We start from the raw sequence: 19,127 nt of genomic DNA, 5'->3' as shown, positions 1-19,127 counted from the left end.
ATATAAAAAATAGCAAAAAATCAAAATTTTACCATAAAGAACTATGTAAAAATATATTATTTATAACTTATCCAACATAGGGCATAGCATAACTAGCACATTTGAAGTTGAAGCGACGAAGAAGCGAGGTAAAAGATAAATGCACATTGTCAACAAGCAGAAAACAATGTGTATAAATCTTCTACAATACCACAACAAACATGTTGATTGTGTGCAAGATATGGCTGCATCCCCAATAACTAAATCAGTGGCTCAGTAAGGGATGGCATCCACTTAGCATAAAAGAACACGAGGATATTCTTTGCAAACGCGAGTTTGTACACCTTTAATGTTAGAGCCGTTGTCATATCCGTGCCCTTACAATCGTCTATGTAAGTTGAAATAAAATCATTTATTAATTTTTTTTATTATCTCTTGGGTAGGTCTATGACTCGATACCTAGAACCAAGTATGACAGCCCTGGGCACTAAGGCTATCTTCTCCCGGTGAGGGTGGTTATCCCTTATCCGAGGGGTGGAATAATTGATACGCTGTTACTTGTTGAGTTGTTTTATTTACACTCGCATTAGCATAAGCTGGTAGCACCGCACCCAAAGAACATCTCGTGTAGAAAGAGACACTATCTTTAATGTGGAAATATTACGTCTGATCACCAAAATAGAATAACGAATGTCTCATATAATAATATAGAATTCCCTTGTTATAGTTTTGCTGTTTATATATTTAGAAATGCCTATTCAGCATCGACCATGAAAAGTGTTTATAATTGACTCTGCAATTATTAGTTGATTCGTGATCTAGGATAACAATATTTATATAATCGAATGAAGGTTGTAATATTGTTATGATGACATAAATAACTGAAAGTAATTATCGTAGATAATTACAGGGTGTTTTTAAGATATATCTACTGAGTACAGATGAATTCTTGTACACCTTCCCTTTTTAGGAATTTTCCGACTACGGGGAGGGAAATTTGCAAGTTGTGCTACCAACCCATACTGTGTTGTAATCAATACAAAAAATTTATTTTATATACAAACTTCCTAAGCCTACGCAAATACATAAATAATATAAAATGTTCGTTTAACAACATTGTTTCGTAACACTTGTCACTCACTGTGTTTTCTAAGTTGTCTCGTATGTATTCTGGTATGTCTAATTTCAGTGATTCTCGTAATTCTTTTTTTCTGTCCTTGCTGTCGTTGACTAGCCTATATATATTGAATAGTTTAATATCCAACGTCCTGATTGTGCTTGCGTCTACATTTACTGTTTCGTACGTTGTGTTCAAAATTTTGATGTATGGATTATTACTTGAAATAATTGCTCTTGCTATGAATATTCCTGGTTGTATTTCTTGCTGTTCCACTATCCTGTCTTTCTTTAACGTTTGAAAAATTTTTACGATTCTGTAAATTTCACATCTAGGCGGTATTATTATGGTGTCATTGTCTATATTATCCAGAATTTTCGTACTAATGTAACAATCGTTGTCCTCTTTAATGTGCATTTTAAGGTTTGCGTAATCTAGTATACATTGAAAGTTAGAAATAAAGTCTCTCCCAATGATTCCGTCTGTTGGAATTGGAAAGTTAGGTTCTACCAATTGAAAGATGTGTTCGAATCGAGTTCCTTTTACTTCGAGTGTTGTCTCAACTTCTCCCATTGTTTGCAACTCTCCTTTAGTGACTCCTTTTATTTTCGCCTTTGTGTTTGGTTTCACCTGTTCCTTCATAAAATCTTGTGAACATTTTAGTATTGAAATGTCAGCTCCTGTGTCTATGATAAAAGTGCTTGTGTTTTCAAGAATTCCTGTTTTCATTCGTACAATGTTCGTTAGGTTTAGGTCGAAGTTGTAAATGTTATATTTTATTTCTGCCTGTGTGCTTCCAACTTCTTGTTCATTCAAAACCCCAACTGCTGGTTTTCTTGCTCTTCTTGACTGTCCTCTATTTCTAGTAACCTTACGTTCCTGTTACGTCCGCCTCTCTGGTTTCCTCTGTATGTTTGATTGTTAACTTGTCTGTATCCTCTGTTCGAATAATGTCGTTGATTGTCCGTTGCTTCTCCTTCGTTCCGTTGTCCGAAGTTATTTCTTCTTCCTCTGTCATATTTGTTATGGTATTCTCTTCTGTATTGCTGCTGTCCTCTCCTATTCTCGTAGTTTGTCCTATAATTTAAGACTCTTCCTTGTGCATTTTCTTCAGTCGTATCGATCGACAAAAATTTAGATACTACTTCCTGCGGTGATGTAAAGTTACCTGCTTCCAGTATTAGCTTAGCTTTCTCTGCATTAGCGTTTCGTTTCATTGTTGTTACTACAGCTTCGGTCGTATATTTCTTTGCTAAGTCAAGTGGCATTCCTTCCTCTATGTATACTACTTTTAATTGTTCTGCTAACTCTTCCACTTCAGATGCGTACACTGCTGCATCTCTATGCCCTTGCCTTTTTTTGGCTAATTTGGCTATTAAATTCTTCGGATTATCACCTTTTAATTCTTTCTTTAGTGTTTCAGCTATCCGTGGAATCGTATCTTCTGTGGTTATTAGGTTCCTAGCCTTATTGGTGAGTCGCGTTTTTATTAGCGTTACAGCTGTGTCTTCATGACCTTCTGCCAATTTTCCAAGTAGTTCTAATGCGTCTAAAAATGGTTGTAATTTCCCTGCGCTTCCATCGAACTCGTTGGGCAATATCTTGCTTGCGATATTCAAAAATTCAGTGATTGTCAAAGCCATGTGTAATATTGTTATATCTTGTTTTATGTCACCTTTTTTCTCTTTTATTTCGTCGTTAATTATTTCTTCTTCTCCTTCCTCGTCGCTTTTTCCTTCTTCTATTTCCTCATCGCTTTGTTCCTCTTCAACTTCCTTGTCGATTGGTTGATGTATTGAACTTGGAACCACTGTTCTCACATTTACTGCTTGAAATGATCGTATAACTTTGTCTCTGATTTTCCCAAAATATTTGTTGCACGATTCCCTTTGTTTGTCCGAAAGTGCTTCCCAGTTTTTCCTAGTCAATTGTGTGAACTTGTTATAAGCTTTAATTAGCTGTGTCGTTACTTCTTCCTTTATGTCCTTAGATTTCGGAACTTTTTTCTTTAAGACTCTTCTGCTTTGCCTGTCTATTTCTTGTGCAATTTCCTCAACTATTTTGACAAAATCTTCCCAAGTAACTTTGTTGCTACTCATTTATACATATTTTTTTCTTTTTTCCAGCTTCTGCACTTCTTAGCGAAAATATAAATTCGATAGTCTTACGGTGTATATAGATATGTAGTATATAGATATATAGTAAAAAATATAGAGATAAAATAATACGTCAATATATGGTAAAAATATGTAAAAATTGCAGTAGTAATAAAAAATTCAAAAATAAATAACGTTATATTAACCCTTGTAAATAAGTAGTTAGAATAATAATTTAAATGTATTATGCATATAGCGTATATTTGTTATATATCGTATATTTATTTTGATAGGTATATTTACGATAGCAAATATTAAAATCATAAAAATTGCAAAAATGTACTAAAAATTAGTAGTCAAATAATAAATGAATAAAAGTCAGCAAGGATAAGGTATACGTTGATAAATATGTAAAAATCATATAAAATTGTATCATTGCGTCCTATAATAACTTAATATGAGGGTAAAAAAAATCTTTGTATATTGATAAATATTGGTAATAGAATAGAATAATTAAGTAAAAATAGGTAAACTTGAAACATATATTAATGTAATTAAGGTAGCACATAATGTTTATACTTTATACTTTATATTAATCAGGAAATACCACAAAAATAGCTAATATGGACTTACCACTTTTACACGGTCTGTGTTCGTATCACCAAAAAGTCCTCGCTGCACGTTCCATAGCATTGTCCATTGTCCATTGTCCCACGATGTTCCATCTCCATACTATTCCCTTTTCAGCTCCGCGTCGGCCTGATGTCTCCATCCATTTTACATACCACACTGTTGTCTAAGGTGGTCTAGGTGCCTGAACATTGACGTGTTTCTTCATACCTGTCCTGTTCACCAGTCCTGAGTTCTTCCCTGGTTCTGGATCGCCATATGACAGCCCTGGGCACTAAGGCTATCTTCTCCCGGTGAGGGTGGTTATCCCTTATCCGAGGGGTGGAATAATTGATACGCTGTTACTTGTTGAGTTGTTTTATTTACACTCGCATTAGCATAAGCTGGTAGCACCGCACCCAAAGACACCTCGTGTAGAAAGAGACACTATCTTTAATGTGGAAATATTACGTCTGATCACCAAAATAGAATGACGAATGTCTCATATAATAATATAGAATTCCCTTGTTATAGTTTTGCTGTTTATATATTTAGAAATGTCTATTCAGCATCGACCATGAAAAGTGTTTATAATTGACTCTGCAATTATTAGTTGATTCGTGATCTAGGATAACAATATTTATATAATCGAATGAAGGTTGTAATATTGTTATGATGACATAAATAACTGAAAGTAATTATCGTAGATAATTACAGGGTGTTTTTAAGATATATCTACTGAGTACAGATGAATTCTTGTACACAAGCTATAGTTATAGGTATCGAGTGACTAGGACAAACAATAGACTGCACACTAAAATTAAACCCAGTACTGTGGGATAAAAACATCAGTATAAAAACAAAAAGAAGATAACACCATGACAAGAAGTATTCTGAATAACAGTGTGAAAGTTGAATAACAAATACGAAAACCAAATGCAAAATAAGAGCAAAAAATATGGAATACCTAAGGAGAAGCTGTGGAAGAGATAGAATAAATAACATAGAGATTAAGAAAACAATGGCAATGAATTCAAGAGATAATAGACTACATAGAACAAAAGAGATTAACCTGGTACGAATATGGCAGAAGAGCAGACCAAAATCGTTGGTTAAACAGAATAACAGATTGGAGCCCGATAGGAAGAAGGAAGAGAGGCACACCCCGAAGATCTTTTAGAGATAAAATGGACGAAGTAATAGAAAAGAAATCTGCAGGAAGGGGACTGACAAAACAGAAAGAACTGAAGAGAACAGTTGAGTGAAATAATACAGTGAAATCTCTGAAAATCCTTATATACAGGGTGTTTCTAAATAAATGCGACAAACTTTAAAGGGTAATTATATATGAAAAATAATAACAGTTTGCTCTATAAACGTATGTCCGCAAATACTTCGTTTCCTAGATATGGGGTGTTGAAATTTATTTTACAAACTGACGATTTTCTTATTGCTATAAAACCATTCAGATATGCAAATGAAATTTGATGTGTTTTAAGAGGTAATTATTGCGCATTTTTTGGCAGAAAATTAAGAATTTTATATCTACTATTGGCGCGAATACAGGTAATGGTCTGAAATTTTTAAAAGAAAAACATAGTACGCCACTGAGATATTTCAAATAAAAAATATATTTGGAATTAGTTGTTCAATTTGTGATCCAAAAATGCATTCTTCCTTTTTTCATAAGTCGGTCGTGCCATTTTTATGCAAAAAGTGAAACATCTTAACGCTTACAAAGTATTCGAAATAAATTTCGATATATTCATATGAAAAAGAACATCATTCATGATGTTCAAAAACGTCGAAAGAACGTTCATTTCTAATTTATACATACCCAGTTTGTTTTTTTTTATTTCAAATTACATACCCACGAACACACGACAATGTTGATAATGTTTACGGAACAGGATAACAAAACTATTTAGTCATTGAGGCTATGATGCAAGCGCCAGAATAATAATATCACTGACTATTCATAAATTTGTTGATACTTCGTAAATCTGATCTTCGTGTATTTTAAGTATGTATGATTAACATTGTTAAAATAAAAGTGAGAGGTATTACCTGACAAATGACCTTTAAAAGCCATAACAATTTTTAGGTTGCATTATTTTTATTAGAGAATTTTTGTGAGCTAGAAATAGGTTTCTTATTGTTACAATTATTCAATAATAATTGTCTTAGGAGTAATCTTAGCCCAAAGATAATCTATAAAATCTAACAAAGTAATGAATGTAAAAAGTATTATATTTATAAATCGGCGTCTCTCAAAATTTGGCACCCCCCATATTTTGGCGCCCCGTGCGGTCGCCCGGCTCGCCCGCCCCTTTATCCGGCGCTGGGACCAGCTGTTCGTTTGATATGATCAGACCATCTGGTTTGAGATCTGCCTCTACTTCTCTTACTCGCCCTTAGTCGCCATTCTAGAATTCGCTTCGTTCGAAGCTTCGTTCCATTCTTTCTAGGTGTCCTGCCCAATTCCATTTTGGCATGGCTTTTTTTATCATATATTTTTAACGTTCATGTCTCCACGCCGTATATGGACCATACATAGCACCTAACCATTCTGTAATAGTCCAGTCGGGTTAGACGAATAACAGGCCTAACCTTGCATTAGGAGCTGCCCCAAATTTTATTTTTCTAATCTTTAGGGAGGGTCAATATTAGTACAAATTTAAAATCTCGACTGAATTCTACCGTTGCGTTAGCCGCCATCTTGATTTTAAACGAGAACCGTTTTTGCTCAATATCTCCGCCATTTTCAATTTCTTGACAAAAAGTGTACAAACTGAAATTGTTGAAAATACGATTTTCTATAATTTCATTAATTGTAATTTTTTTCGTGCGGTCGATATTTTCCGAGTTATGAGGGGAAAATAGTGAGAGTTGGAGCATAATTATTGAATTATTGAATTATCTCGTTTATTATTAGTTTTACAACAAATATGTACCTATACAAAAATGAAGGGAATTAAATTCTACATAATTTTGATCTCCTTCATTTTTTTTTACCAAAATTAATATTTAAGGTAGTACGCATGCGGTAATGGCGCGAGCGTAAGACCGGATTGATTTTATAGCAATTGTTTTTGTTCAATATTTACGCCGTTTTCAACTAAAATTGCTCAAAATAAAATTTCCTACAATTTCTTTTTAACAATTTTGTTCATGCGGTTGATATTTTCCGAGTTACATGGGAAAATAATAAAAAGTGGTGGGGGAAGCATAATTATTGAATTGAATTTTGTTTCCGAGCTGCCCCAAATTTTATAATTATATCCTTTAGCAGAGATCAATAGTAGTGTAAATTTAAAATCTCGACTGAATTCCGCGGTTGCATTAGCCGCCATATTGATTTTAAATGAGAACTGTTGTTGCTTAATATCTCCGCCATTTTCAACTTTTCAACCTAAATGGTGGAAAAGAAAATTGTTGGAAATGCAATTTCCTACAATTTCTTTGGCACAATTTTTTTATACGATCAATATTCTCCGAGTTAAGGGGGAAAATAATGGAAGCGGAGGGGAAGCATAATTATTGAATTGTCTCATTTATTATTAACTTTACGACATAATTGTACATAAACAAAAATAAAGAGAATTATATTTTATACAATTTTTGAAACTTCCAATGAAACATCAACAAAACTAAGTATATAAAAGACATAAAAAGACATTATATGCATTAAGTTCACTTAATTTTATTAACTGGCGGGTTTGATTGGTTGAATTTGTCTGTCGATATTTTAAGTTTTATGTCAGCTAATATATCGTGATGTTTCAATATTTTTTTTTAAATTTTGGACCCTGTTGGGGGGAATTTTCCCATTCCCCCCCCCCCCTTGTAGACCCGCCACTCGTTCTCTCGAAAAATTGTAGTAAATCGTAATTGCAACAATTTCAGTTCTTACACTTTTTGTCGAAAAGTTGAAAATGGCGGAGATATTGAACAAAAACAATTGCTACAAAATCAATCAGGTATTACGCTCGCACCTTTACCACATACGTACTACCTTAAATATTGATTTTATCAAAAAAATGTACGGCATCAAAATTTAACAAAATTGAATTCTCTTCATTTTTTTATAGATATATATTTGTTGTAAAACTAATAATAAACGAGATAATTCAATAATTCAATTATTATGCTACAACTGTCACTATTTTCCCCTCATAACTCGGAAAATATCGACCGCACGAAAAAAATTATAATAAATGAAACTATAGAAAATCGTATTTTCAACAATTTCAGTTTCTGCACTTTTTGTCAAAAAATTGAAAATGGCGGAGATATTGAGCAAAAACGGTTCTCGTTTAAAATCAAGATGGCCGCTAACGCAACGGCGGAATTCAGTCTAGATTTTAAATTTATACTAATATTGACCCTCCCTAAAGATTAGAAAAATAAAATTTGGGGCAGCTCCTAATGCAAGGTCAAATGCTATCCCGACTGGGCTATAACGGAGATTGAAGGAAAGATTGTGGTTGCAAAGTAGTGGTTTAAATTTAATAAAAAGCTTGTCTTGCTTGTTCAGTACGGCATTTTATCTTGTTGAGAATCCCATTGGTCATTCACCATCATTCCCAAGTATTTAAATGTTTTCACTTGATCGATTGGAGCATTATTTATTTGCAGTTGTACCTACCCATAAAAGTGCGCCTTTTCTTATTGCCATGCATTTAGTTTTTCCAGCATTTATCTTTAAGCCATATGTTTTTCCTGGTGTACCTATTTATTTTATCCAGCATCAACTTCTTCTTCATGTACCATGTCCTTTCAGAACGTTGGTTACCATCGTAGCTATCTTAATTTTATTCACTGCCACCCTAAATAGCATACTTGTATCAACACCATACCAATCTCGCAAGTTTTTCAACCATGAGGTTCTTCTTCGTCCTGGACTACGTTTGCCTTCTATTTTTCCTTGCATGATATTTTGTAGCAACCTATATTTGGGACCTCTCATTACATGTCCGAAATAATCCAGCTTTCTCTGTTTGATGCTTTTTATGATCTCAGTAGTCTTGCTGAGACGTTCTAGTATTGTGGAGTTTAGAATCTTTTTCACCCAGGAACTTTCAAGATTCTTCTATAGCAACACATTTCGAAAGCCTCAAGGCGATTTAGATCGATTTTATTCACAGTCCAGGACTCGACACCATAAAGTAAGACCGAGAACAGGTAGCAGCGAAGTAGGCGGAATATCAGTGCCAATTTTAGGTCTCTGTTACATAACACCTTGGACATCCTTCTAAAAGTGGCTCTAGCCTGCTCTATCCTAGATCTAGTTTCGCCGTGACTTTCTGCGTTACAATTTAATTGCTACCCAAGGTAAACGATTTTATTAACTTGCTCAAGTTTGGTATTATTTACATACATGGATGGTTTTATATGCTGTTGTTTACTTATTACGAGTATTTTGGTTTTCCGTATGTTCAGATCCAGACCAGCCTCCCTACAACTCTCAACGACACTATCAAGTAGTGTTTGCAGATCTTCTTGACTAGAAGCTAGGAGTACTGTATCGTCCGCATATCGCAAATTATTGATGACTTCACCGTTCACAGGTATTCCTTCTTGTTTTTCAGCATCAACTGCATATCAGAATCGTTATCTGTAATTATCGCGGTGTCGTCGGCGTAATAAATGTTATTTAACGGGTATCCGTTGACCTTTATACCACAGTCAAATCCTTCAAATGCCTCTGCAAAAACATTCTCCACATGGAGGTTGAACAGCACAGGAGACAAAATACACCCCTGTCGCACCTCTCTTAAAATTTCAAATTCCTCTAACTTCGTTGATTTGTTCAGCCTGACTAACATGCTGTTAGAATTGTAAAACATTTCTGCTGGTTTTTGCAAGAATTGTTATAAGTTTTTAATAGATGGTGTTAAGACATATTCTAAAGGCTGTATTATGTCTAGGAGGAACTTTGACAGTCTGCTGCAAGAAGAACTCATACTGCTGCAAATTACTCTGAGGGGTACATTCTCTTTGTGAGTTTTTGGTACTCCGCATAGGTGTGGTGTCCTGCTTCGTTCTCGTTTATTGGAAGTTCTTGATTGACATTTTCAACTGCACTAATAATAATAATAATAATATCGTATGGCATTTTTGCCGGGGAGATCTTTTCGGATAGTTCCAGCGCCAATTACATCTTTAACCCTGTTTCAAGTAACTAGTGTCGATGTACACTGGCCCAGGGGGACCGACGGCTTAACGTACTCTCCGAGGCACGGTGAGACGGCTCGTGTCATTATTGGAAATGAAATTGGTTTGTCTTTGGCAGGGATCGAACCCACGTACACTGGCGTATGAGGCCAGCGATTATGCCGTTACTCCACGGCCGCTCACAACATCCACAACGATCAGCATGTTACAGCACAATGTTGACCTTTTGAGAACATCAGGTTTTGTGTTGCGTATAAGATATTTTGTTCTAAATTTATGCGATTAATTTTGAAAATTAACATTTACTGCATTTTTGTAATTTTAGGCTACAAAAGAAGATAATGAAGACGATTTTAATGAAAATAAAGACGTTTCCGTTTTTGAAATATTGAAGATGAATGCTCCAGAATGGCCTTACATTTTATTTGCTGGTCTTGGATCAATTGTTGTTGGTTGTGGAATGCCCGTTTTTGCAGTCTTGTTTGGTAGCATTTTGGGGGTAAGTATGGATAAAGGAATTTCTAGAAAACGCGTCGTTGTTTTACTAGATTTGCTATGTAAACTACCAGATTTAAATTGTTCGTAAGAATTATTAGACAGTTGAATATGAGTCACTAGCCCAAGCTTCGGATGGTAACAACATCATCCTGAGGTGAGTTAAAGGATACAATGGAAATAAAGGCAACCGCATTTCTGACTAACTAGCTAGAAAGGCAACAGACCTATGACTCTTAGAGCCAGGTGATTTATTTGGCTGGTCAACTACAAATTACAAACTACAAGCTGAACAAACCGTGAAGTGAAAAGATGGGAAGAAGGGCCATCAAGGGAAGTCAGTATCAGAAAAATACTTAAGAATGACCAAGATAAATCTACGCTTGACAGTTGGTTTTTAACTGGCCGTTGTCAACTAAGCAAACACCTCCCCAAACTGGGGCTAGTAGACACACCTCTGTGCAGGAAGTGTAAACAAGATGACGAAGCTTTCGAATATGTCCTATGTGAATGTCCGAAGTTATCGTCAGTACGAAAGTATGCGTTCGGCGAGTCTTGTCCTACACCTGCCGACATAGAGAAGATGTCTCCTGGTGATTTTTCCACCTTCCTGAACATGGCAGGATGGACAATGAGCTAAGGACTACAACCCTTTGGGAGGATGCACAATGGGTCAATTGTGGCCTAAGTGCTGTGGGACTTGATTCGCCCTCCCTACTCTACAGATACAGATAGACAGTTGAATCAGTTAATTTTTTGTTTTGTTTATTTTGCTCTTAAAACCACTGTAATATGTGTTTTTGTAATACATTTCAGACATTAGCAAATGGTGATCCTGACTTTGTAAGATCTGAAACCAACAAATATTGCTTATATTTTGTGCTGGGAGGACTCATAACTATGGTATCAGTATTTACTCAGGTAACTAACGACATTTTAATTTTGTATTTTATTAGACAAGGTACCAGTACACTTTAGAAGACAAAAAGAAGCATTTTTTCAAGATTTTTTTTTCTCAGAACCTTTTTTAAAAATGAACATAAAACTTTTTACATTTTAATATCTATCTCTTAGAGAATACAAAAAATACATCTTTTTTCATTTATGCACGTACATTAATATGTAGAGAGCGCCAAAGTCGAGGCCTCGAAAAAAAGTAGTTCCGATGGCGGACAGTTTGTTAACCTCAGGATTGGGATCTCTGAAACAAAAAAATCGAATGGCATTTGAAAAAGAAGGGTTCCTTACGTGACAATTTATCACAACTAGTGAAAAATTCCGCAAAAAAATGATTTTACGGAAATTTGAAAAATTTTCGTGAAAAAATCGCCCGTTTTTCTTCAGTTTTTCATGGTTAAAAAATGTTTATTTTTTATTTTTTGGTTAAATTGTGGTAAATTGTCACGTAAGAAACCTTCCTTTTTCAAATGCAGTACAATTTTTTCGTTTAAGATATCCCAATCCTGAGATTAACTGTCCGCCATCACTTTTCGAGGCCTCGACTTTTGCGCCCTCTACAATATTAGTGTACGTGCATAAATGAAAAAAGATATATTTTTTGTACTCTCTAAGAGTTAGATATTAATATGTAAAAAGTGTTATGTTTATTTTTAATAAAGATTCTGAGAAAAAAATTCTTGAAAAAAACGATTATTGTTGGTCTTCTAAAGTGTACTAGTACCTTAAAACTGTAATATCAATATTTTTTGTTTAGCTTAATTAACTAGTTTTGATGGAAAATAAGCCACAATTTTACTAAAAAAACGATTTTATTAACGTTTCGACGCCCAAATCGGGTGTCGTTGTCAAAATACAAAAAATATATTAATGTTTTTTTTGTATTTTGACAACGACACCCGATTTGGGCCTCGAAACGTTAATAAAATCATTTTTTTAGTAAAATTGTGGCGTATTTCCCATCAAAACTAGTTAATTGCAAAATTGCCACAAGAAAATAGCTTCAGTACAACATTTAGCTTAATGCTTAGACAACTAATGGCCATTGGCATGGTAGAGTTGGTTTCGCAATCTGATAGTGTAAGGTGTAGTGTGCGTGTTGAGTGTCTTGTTACTTAGTAAAGTCGGCTTCATTGTCTTCACAAAAAGACGCTAATTGTATCAAAACAAAACGCCCCCTCCACTGATTACCAAGTTTCTTTCTTGGGTCATATAAATTTCGATCCCATTTACTGACATATTCTGCCTAAACGTCTCCTCCAGATTTTCTTTAGTCTTCCTGTCCTACTCCATCCAGGAACACGAAAATCAGCAAGTTTTCGTATTGGCTGAGTAACGTCTGAGTAACGCAGCGATTCTCAACCTGTGGGGCGCGCCCCCCTAGGGGGGCGCGCTTTTAATAATGGGGGGCGTGAGCATATAAAAAACACACCAACATCATTAACTAATTTGTTAAAATCAAAGCAAAACAAAATTCTGGCAAAATAAAAAATAAAATACACATGAACACTGATGAGGAGTTATAATCATAAAGAGCACTGAATACTAAAAAGTAAGATTTTACTGTTTTTGTCAAAATACTCAAGGTACAATATTATTTCACAGATATACTGTTATTAAATGAGGGGGGGCGCGGTGAAAATAATTTTGGAAGATTGGGTCGCAAAGGGTAAAAGGTTGAGAAACGCTGGAGTAACGTGTTCATAAGCACGCCATTAATGATTATGACCTCTTCGAAAACCCAAAAAAGGGCATAATCATTAATGGCGTACTTCTGAACAATATCAGAAAGGCAGATGACACCTTGTTAGTGACAGGATCAATTGAACATCTTCAAGCGTTATTGAACCGAATGGTGGCGGTCTGTGCGATATATGGACTCAAACTCAACACAAGAAAAACAAAGTTTATGGTTATTAGTAAACAGACAACCATAAATAATAATAACTTTAACGTAACATTTGGTAATGACTCAATTGAACGCGTAAGTTAGTACAGAAATAAAAAGTAGAATTGCCGAAGTTTTATGAAATTTAAGAAAATCCTTTGCAGTCATGATCTCAGTTTAAAACTTTGAATAAGAATGGTTCGATGTTATATATTCCCAGTACTAGTTTACGGGGTTGAAGCATGGACCCTGGCAGAATCGCTTTTGAGGAACCTAGAAGCATTTGAGATGTGGGTATACCGCCGTATTCTGATGATCAGTTGGGTAGAAAGAGTCACAAACGAAAGGGTTTTGCAACGTTGGAATAAAAGTTGTGAAGTAGTGAACACGGTTAAAAGGCGTAAATTGAAATACTTGGGACATATAATGCGTCGCCCAGAACAATATGACATACTTCACCTTGTCATGCAAGGTAAAATAAGGGAAAAAAAGTGTGGGACGCAGTACAACTTATTGGCTTAAAAACCTACGCCGATGGTTTAGAAAAACTAGCACTGAACTATTTCGTGGGGCTGTAAATAAGACAATGATTGTTAATATGCTTGGCAACATGAGAGCCAACCATCGACAAGCGGTCTCGGCACCTTAAGAAGAAGAAGAAGTAGAAGAAGAAGAAGAAGAAGAAGAAGAAGAAGAAGAAGAATAACGCCTCGACTTTGAACATGACTAAACTATCTTAACTTAATTTTAAGCTAGAGTGATAATTTTAGTATGGAATGTGTAAGTGACATCACTAAATACTGGTAATTATTTTTGATATGGCGATTGTATAGTGATTATTACTGGAACCAAACTGAAGTGATGATAAACTAATAGGAGATAAAATATTTTTGAATATTCATTTCAATATCGTTAATAGTTATCCAAGCTCTCTCTCTCTCTCTCTCTCTTTAATCCTGACCTCTGCAGGGAGTGTAGTGGTCGACGTGATGTCGTGTATTGTCCGTCTCCATAGATCTCTGTCTCTGGTCATTTCTTTTAACTCACGCATAGGTCTTTTGCATATTCCTGTAATCTGATCGATCCATCTTGTTGGGGATCTTCCTCGTGATCTTCGGCCTTCCACTTTTCCTTGTATAATGAGTCTTTTCATGTTTTCTGTGTCTATGTTTGCTCTTATAAAATGTCCAAAGTATTTTTAATTGTTGGAGATAGACTTTAGTAAAGAGTTGTTGGCTAACTTTACGCCCTATTACAATTTAATTATTTGTCCCACGATCGCATCGGTCCAAGGAATTCGTAGCATTCGTCTTCAATAGAACATTTCATTGGCGTCTATCTTTCTTTTTTCCGGTTGTCTCAGGGTCCTAGATTCATATCCGTAAGTCAGTATTGCGAATATTAAGCAGTTGGTCAACCTCATCTTTAACGCTCTTGAAATTTGACAGTCCTTCCACATTGTGGTCATTTTTGCTGTGGCAACTTTTGCTAGATGATGTCTACGTTTTATTTCTTCCCATATGTAGTGACCCTGTGTTTGTGATCAATGATCCCAGATATAAAAGTATGAGCTCACACACCTCAAACCGGTCAATTGTCGTTATCTGTGGATGATTCTTATGTAGTCTAGTCACTATCATGATCTTTGTCTTTGATATGTTTAATTGCAGACCAAATATTTGACTTTCGTTTTCGACCAGTCGTAAGGGCTGTGTCATCTGCGAAACGTAGGTAGTTTATTCTGTGGCCATTTATTGAAATGCCCTTTTCCCATCCTTTAAGTGTTTTTCTCAATTATCCAAACAATTAAGTAGGTTTTTAATACCTTGTCACAAGCTCGAAAAAAATATGCATATTCAATTTAAAATTTTAGATGTACCTGTTAGGAATTGCTGGTGAAAAAATGACAGAAAGAGTTAGGAGTCGATTATTCAAGGCAATGATATACCAGGAAATAGGCTTCTTTGACAAGAAAACAAATGGGGTTGGAGCGCTTTGTGCCAAATTGTCTTCTGATGCTTCTAATATTCAAGGGGTAAGTATTGCTAACTAAATAAAACAACGTTAATTTTAATTAAGAGGCAAGCTTGTGGTGGATAAATTAAATTAAGAATGTTACTGACGTACGAATGTTACTAAGTGGAAAGGACAAAGGGCGAAAGAACTAGGTGAAGGATACAAATTGTGGTATGTAGGGAGTAGTAACACTAGAAATGGAGTTGGTATAATTGCTGATAGTGAAATGAAAGATAACGTAGTAGAAGTTGTAAGAACGAGTGATAGAATGATGTCAGTGAAATTTGTAATTGATAAAGAGGTATTGAATGTTGTGTGTGTGTATGCTCCCCAAACAGGTCTGGGTGAGAATGAAAGAAGAGCTTTCTATGATCAATTAGGAGACGTACTGAGTGATATTCCAGCAGAGGAGAAAGTTATAATAGGAGGTGATTTCAATGCACATGTGGGCCAAACCAAGACAGGATATGAAACAATACATGGGGGATTAGGCTTTGGAACTAGAAATGAAGCTGGAGATGACATGCTTGAATTAGCAACAGCATTGGATATGGCGATTGTTAACACATTCTTTAAAAAGAGAGAAACTCAACTTATTACCTACAAAAGTGGACAACATCAATCCCAAATAGACTACTTCATGATAAGGAAAGAAGACATACGTGAATGTAAGGACTGCAAGGTAATAGTGAGTGAGACAGTAAGCCAACAACATAAGCTGCTTCTTCTGGACATCGAAGTAAAAAGCGAAACTAAACAAAAATATCGGAGAGGACCACAAAAAATCAAGTGGTGGCTGCTGAAAGATGAGAAAGAAGGTCTATTCAGGAGAAGAATAGTAGAAAAAATATGTTGGAACATGAAAGGAAGCCCTAATACAATTTGGAGAAAAATGGCCAGTAGTATTAGAGAGACTGCTATTGAAATACTTGGGAAAACGTCAGGAAAAAAGTTTGAGCATAAAGAGACTTGGTGGTGGTCAAACGAAGTACAAGGAAAAATAAAAGAGAAGAGAATATTATATAAAAAGTGGCAAGAAACCAGATCCGACATAGATCTTCAAAACTATATGGTGGCGAAAAAGGAAGCGAAAGTAGCAGTAGCAAAAGCCAAAGCAGAAGCGTATTCAAACCTATACGATCAACTTGATACCAGGGAAGGCGAAACGAAGATATATAAAATAGCCAAACAGAGAGCAAAGAAAGCAAAAGATTTTAATCAGATTAGATGTATCCGAGATGAAAATAATAAAATACTAGTTCACGAAAGGGAAGTCAAAAAGAGATGGAGAAAGTACTTTGACAGCTTATTAAATGAAGAATTTGACAGACAGCCTGTAGAGCCAACGGAGACAGTAGCAGCAATGGTCACCAAAATAACCAACGAGGAAGTGGCTCAAGCGCTTCAAAAAATAAAGAAAGGAAAAGCGGTAGGACCAGATGATATTCCTGGGGAAGTATGGAGAGCATTGGGAGAGACAGGAACAAGGTGGCTAGCAGGTCTATTTAATAGAATTATGGAAGTCGGACAAATGCCAGACGAATGGAGAAGCAGTATACTGGTACCTGTTTACAAAAACAAGGGAGATATACAACAATGTACAAACTACAGGGCTATAAAACTGCTTAGCCACACCATGAAAATATGGGAAAGAGTAATTGACAGACGGATACGTGAAGAGACCGAAATATCCGAGAATCAATTTGGCTTTATGCAGGGTAGATCAACAACAGATGCAATTTTCATTATAAGGCAATTGATGGAAAAATACAGGAGTAAAGAAACAAATGCTCATATGGTATTCATTGATCTTGAGAAAGCATATGATAGAGTTCCTCGAGAGATTCTGTGGTGGGCACTCAATAAGAAAGGAGTCCCTGGTGAATATGTAAAGATTGTGAGGGATATGTATGAGGGAGTAACGACTAGTGTTAGGACAGGTGTGGGAGAGACTGATAAATTTCATGTGAAAGTAGGATTGCACCAAGGTTCTGTGCTTAGTCCGTATTTATTCTCATTAGTTGTGGACCAGATAACAACGAAACTACAGGGTAACATTCCATGGTGCTTAATGTATGCTGATGATGTCGTGTTAGTAGGAAATAGTGAAAGAGACCTAGAACAAAAACTGGAACAGTGGAGACAAGCTCTGGAGGAAAAAGGTTTAAAACTTAGTAGGACAAAAACAGAGTATTTGGAATGTTCATTTAAAGATGGAGCTACTACAAATAAAATGGTATCTTTGGATGGTGAAATGATCGTGAAAAGCAATAGTTTTAAGTACCTAGGATCGGTATTACAGAGTAATGGAGAAATAGATGGAGATGCATGCAGTAGAATTAGGGCTGGATGGATGAAGTGGAAAGAAGCGAGTGGTGTGTTGTGTGACAGAAAAATTCCAATGAAGCTGAAGGGAAAATTCTATAAAACAGCCATAAGACCGGCTATGATGTACGGAACTGAATGTTGGGCAGTGAAAAAGAAAGAGGAACAACGAATGCATGTGGCGGAAATGAGAATGCTTAGATGGATGAGTGGAGTGACAAAGAAGGATAAAATTAGAAATGAGTATATTAGGGGAAGTCTAGGTGTGGCACCAATTGATGCCAAAATGAGAGAGCATAGGTTAAGATGGTTTGGTCATGTTCAACGTCGAGACGTTAATCACCCAATACGAAGAATAGCTGAAGTGCAGATTCCTGGAAGGAGTAGGAGAGGAAGACCAAAGAAGACCTGGGGGGAGGCGATAAGGCAGGACATGTTGGTAAAGGGGATTAACATTGATATGACCCAAGACAGAATTGTGTGGAGAAATGCAATTAGGGAAGCCGACCCCGCATAGGGATAAGGCAAAGAGAATGATGATGATGACTGACGTACTCCTTTAACGGACACGCGTCTGTTACACGGAGTCTGGGTGTTAAAAATTGCGTCATTGTGAGACTAGACTATTGGAGCCAGTGCTACTTACTACGTATCTATGTCTGACCGACGAGACGATTGGAATAATTAAGATTAGATTATGGTGTTGTCCTATAATAAAATTTCTGTTTTTGCGGGATTTATGAGGAGATGGATATGGAAGTTGGTGTAGGAAAATACTCGAACTTTCAAAATTCAACTTTAGGATCCCCTAATAATCAGAGGGGGCCAAATCAGGAGATTATTCCGGATGAGAAAACAATTCCAGGACCAATTTATGAACTATTGCCATTGTCATAACTCTCTTGTAAGCCGGTGCATTGTCTTGGAGGAACAACACTTTTTTCTTCTGCATATTAGGCCCTTCCTTACTGAGTCCCTGTCTCACTTTATTCAATAATTCACAATAATTTTGGCTATTGATAGTTTTACCTTTTACAATATAAGGTTTGTTCCAACCCGTCACATTACCGTTGTTGAATCGTTACGCGCATGCGCAATAACGTAAAATTATGCGCAGTAACACATTGTTCGTTACTGCGCATACTCGTAATCATTCAAGAACGGTAATGTGCTGACGGGCTGGAACAAACCTATACTTAACCCCTTCGCTGCCGATTACGCGCCAGATTGTGATATGGTAACTTCAGTCAGGTGCCGTTCAACAGAATGGCTCCTAGCCGAGTTCGATCCTCTTCGATAGAGAATGTGTTAAAAAAAATTATGCCTTTCTAATCCCAAAATGCAGTGGCCATAATCTCTCCGACCTATGAAGCTTCTTTACGCCGTTTCGGACCACTTGGCCCTCTTTTGACCGTTTTTGACCACCTGGCAACGCATCTCGCTTACAAACCGTTCAAGAAGATGACAG

General features: G+C 36.0%; 1 protein-coding gene across 4 annotated transcripts in view; it reads left to right on the top strand.

The window, feature by feature from the left end:
- The window catches only part of LOC126889941 (ATP-dependent translocase ABCB1-like), a 341,038-nt gene that overhangs the window by 296,667 nt on the left and 25,244 nt on the right, over positions 1 to 19,127 (top strand). For all 4 annotated transcript variants that reach the window (XM_050658693.1, XM_050658694.1, XM_050658691.1 and 1 more), the window contains 3 exons: positions 10,304 to 10,477; positions 11,290 to 11,394; positions 15,192 to 15,353. In XM_050658693.1, coding sequence (XP_050514650.1) covers positions 10,304 to 10,477; positions 11,290 to 11,394; positions 15,192 to 15,353 — 441 coding nt within the window. The remainder of the gene's footprint in view (positions 1 to 10,303; positions 10,478 to 11,289; positions 11,395 to 15,191; positions 15,354 to 19,127) is intronic.

This window comes from Diabrotica virgifera, chromosome 8 (assembly GCF_917563875.1).
Source record: "Diabrotica virgifera virgifera chromosome 8, PGI_DIABVI_V3a".
Lineage (NCBI taxonomy): Eukaryota > Metazoa > Arthropoda > Insecta > Coleoptera > Chrysomelidae > Diabrotica > Diabrotica virgifera.
This window is presented reverse-complemented; position numbering and strand designations above follow the sequence as displayed.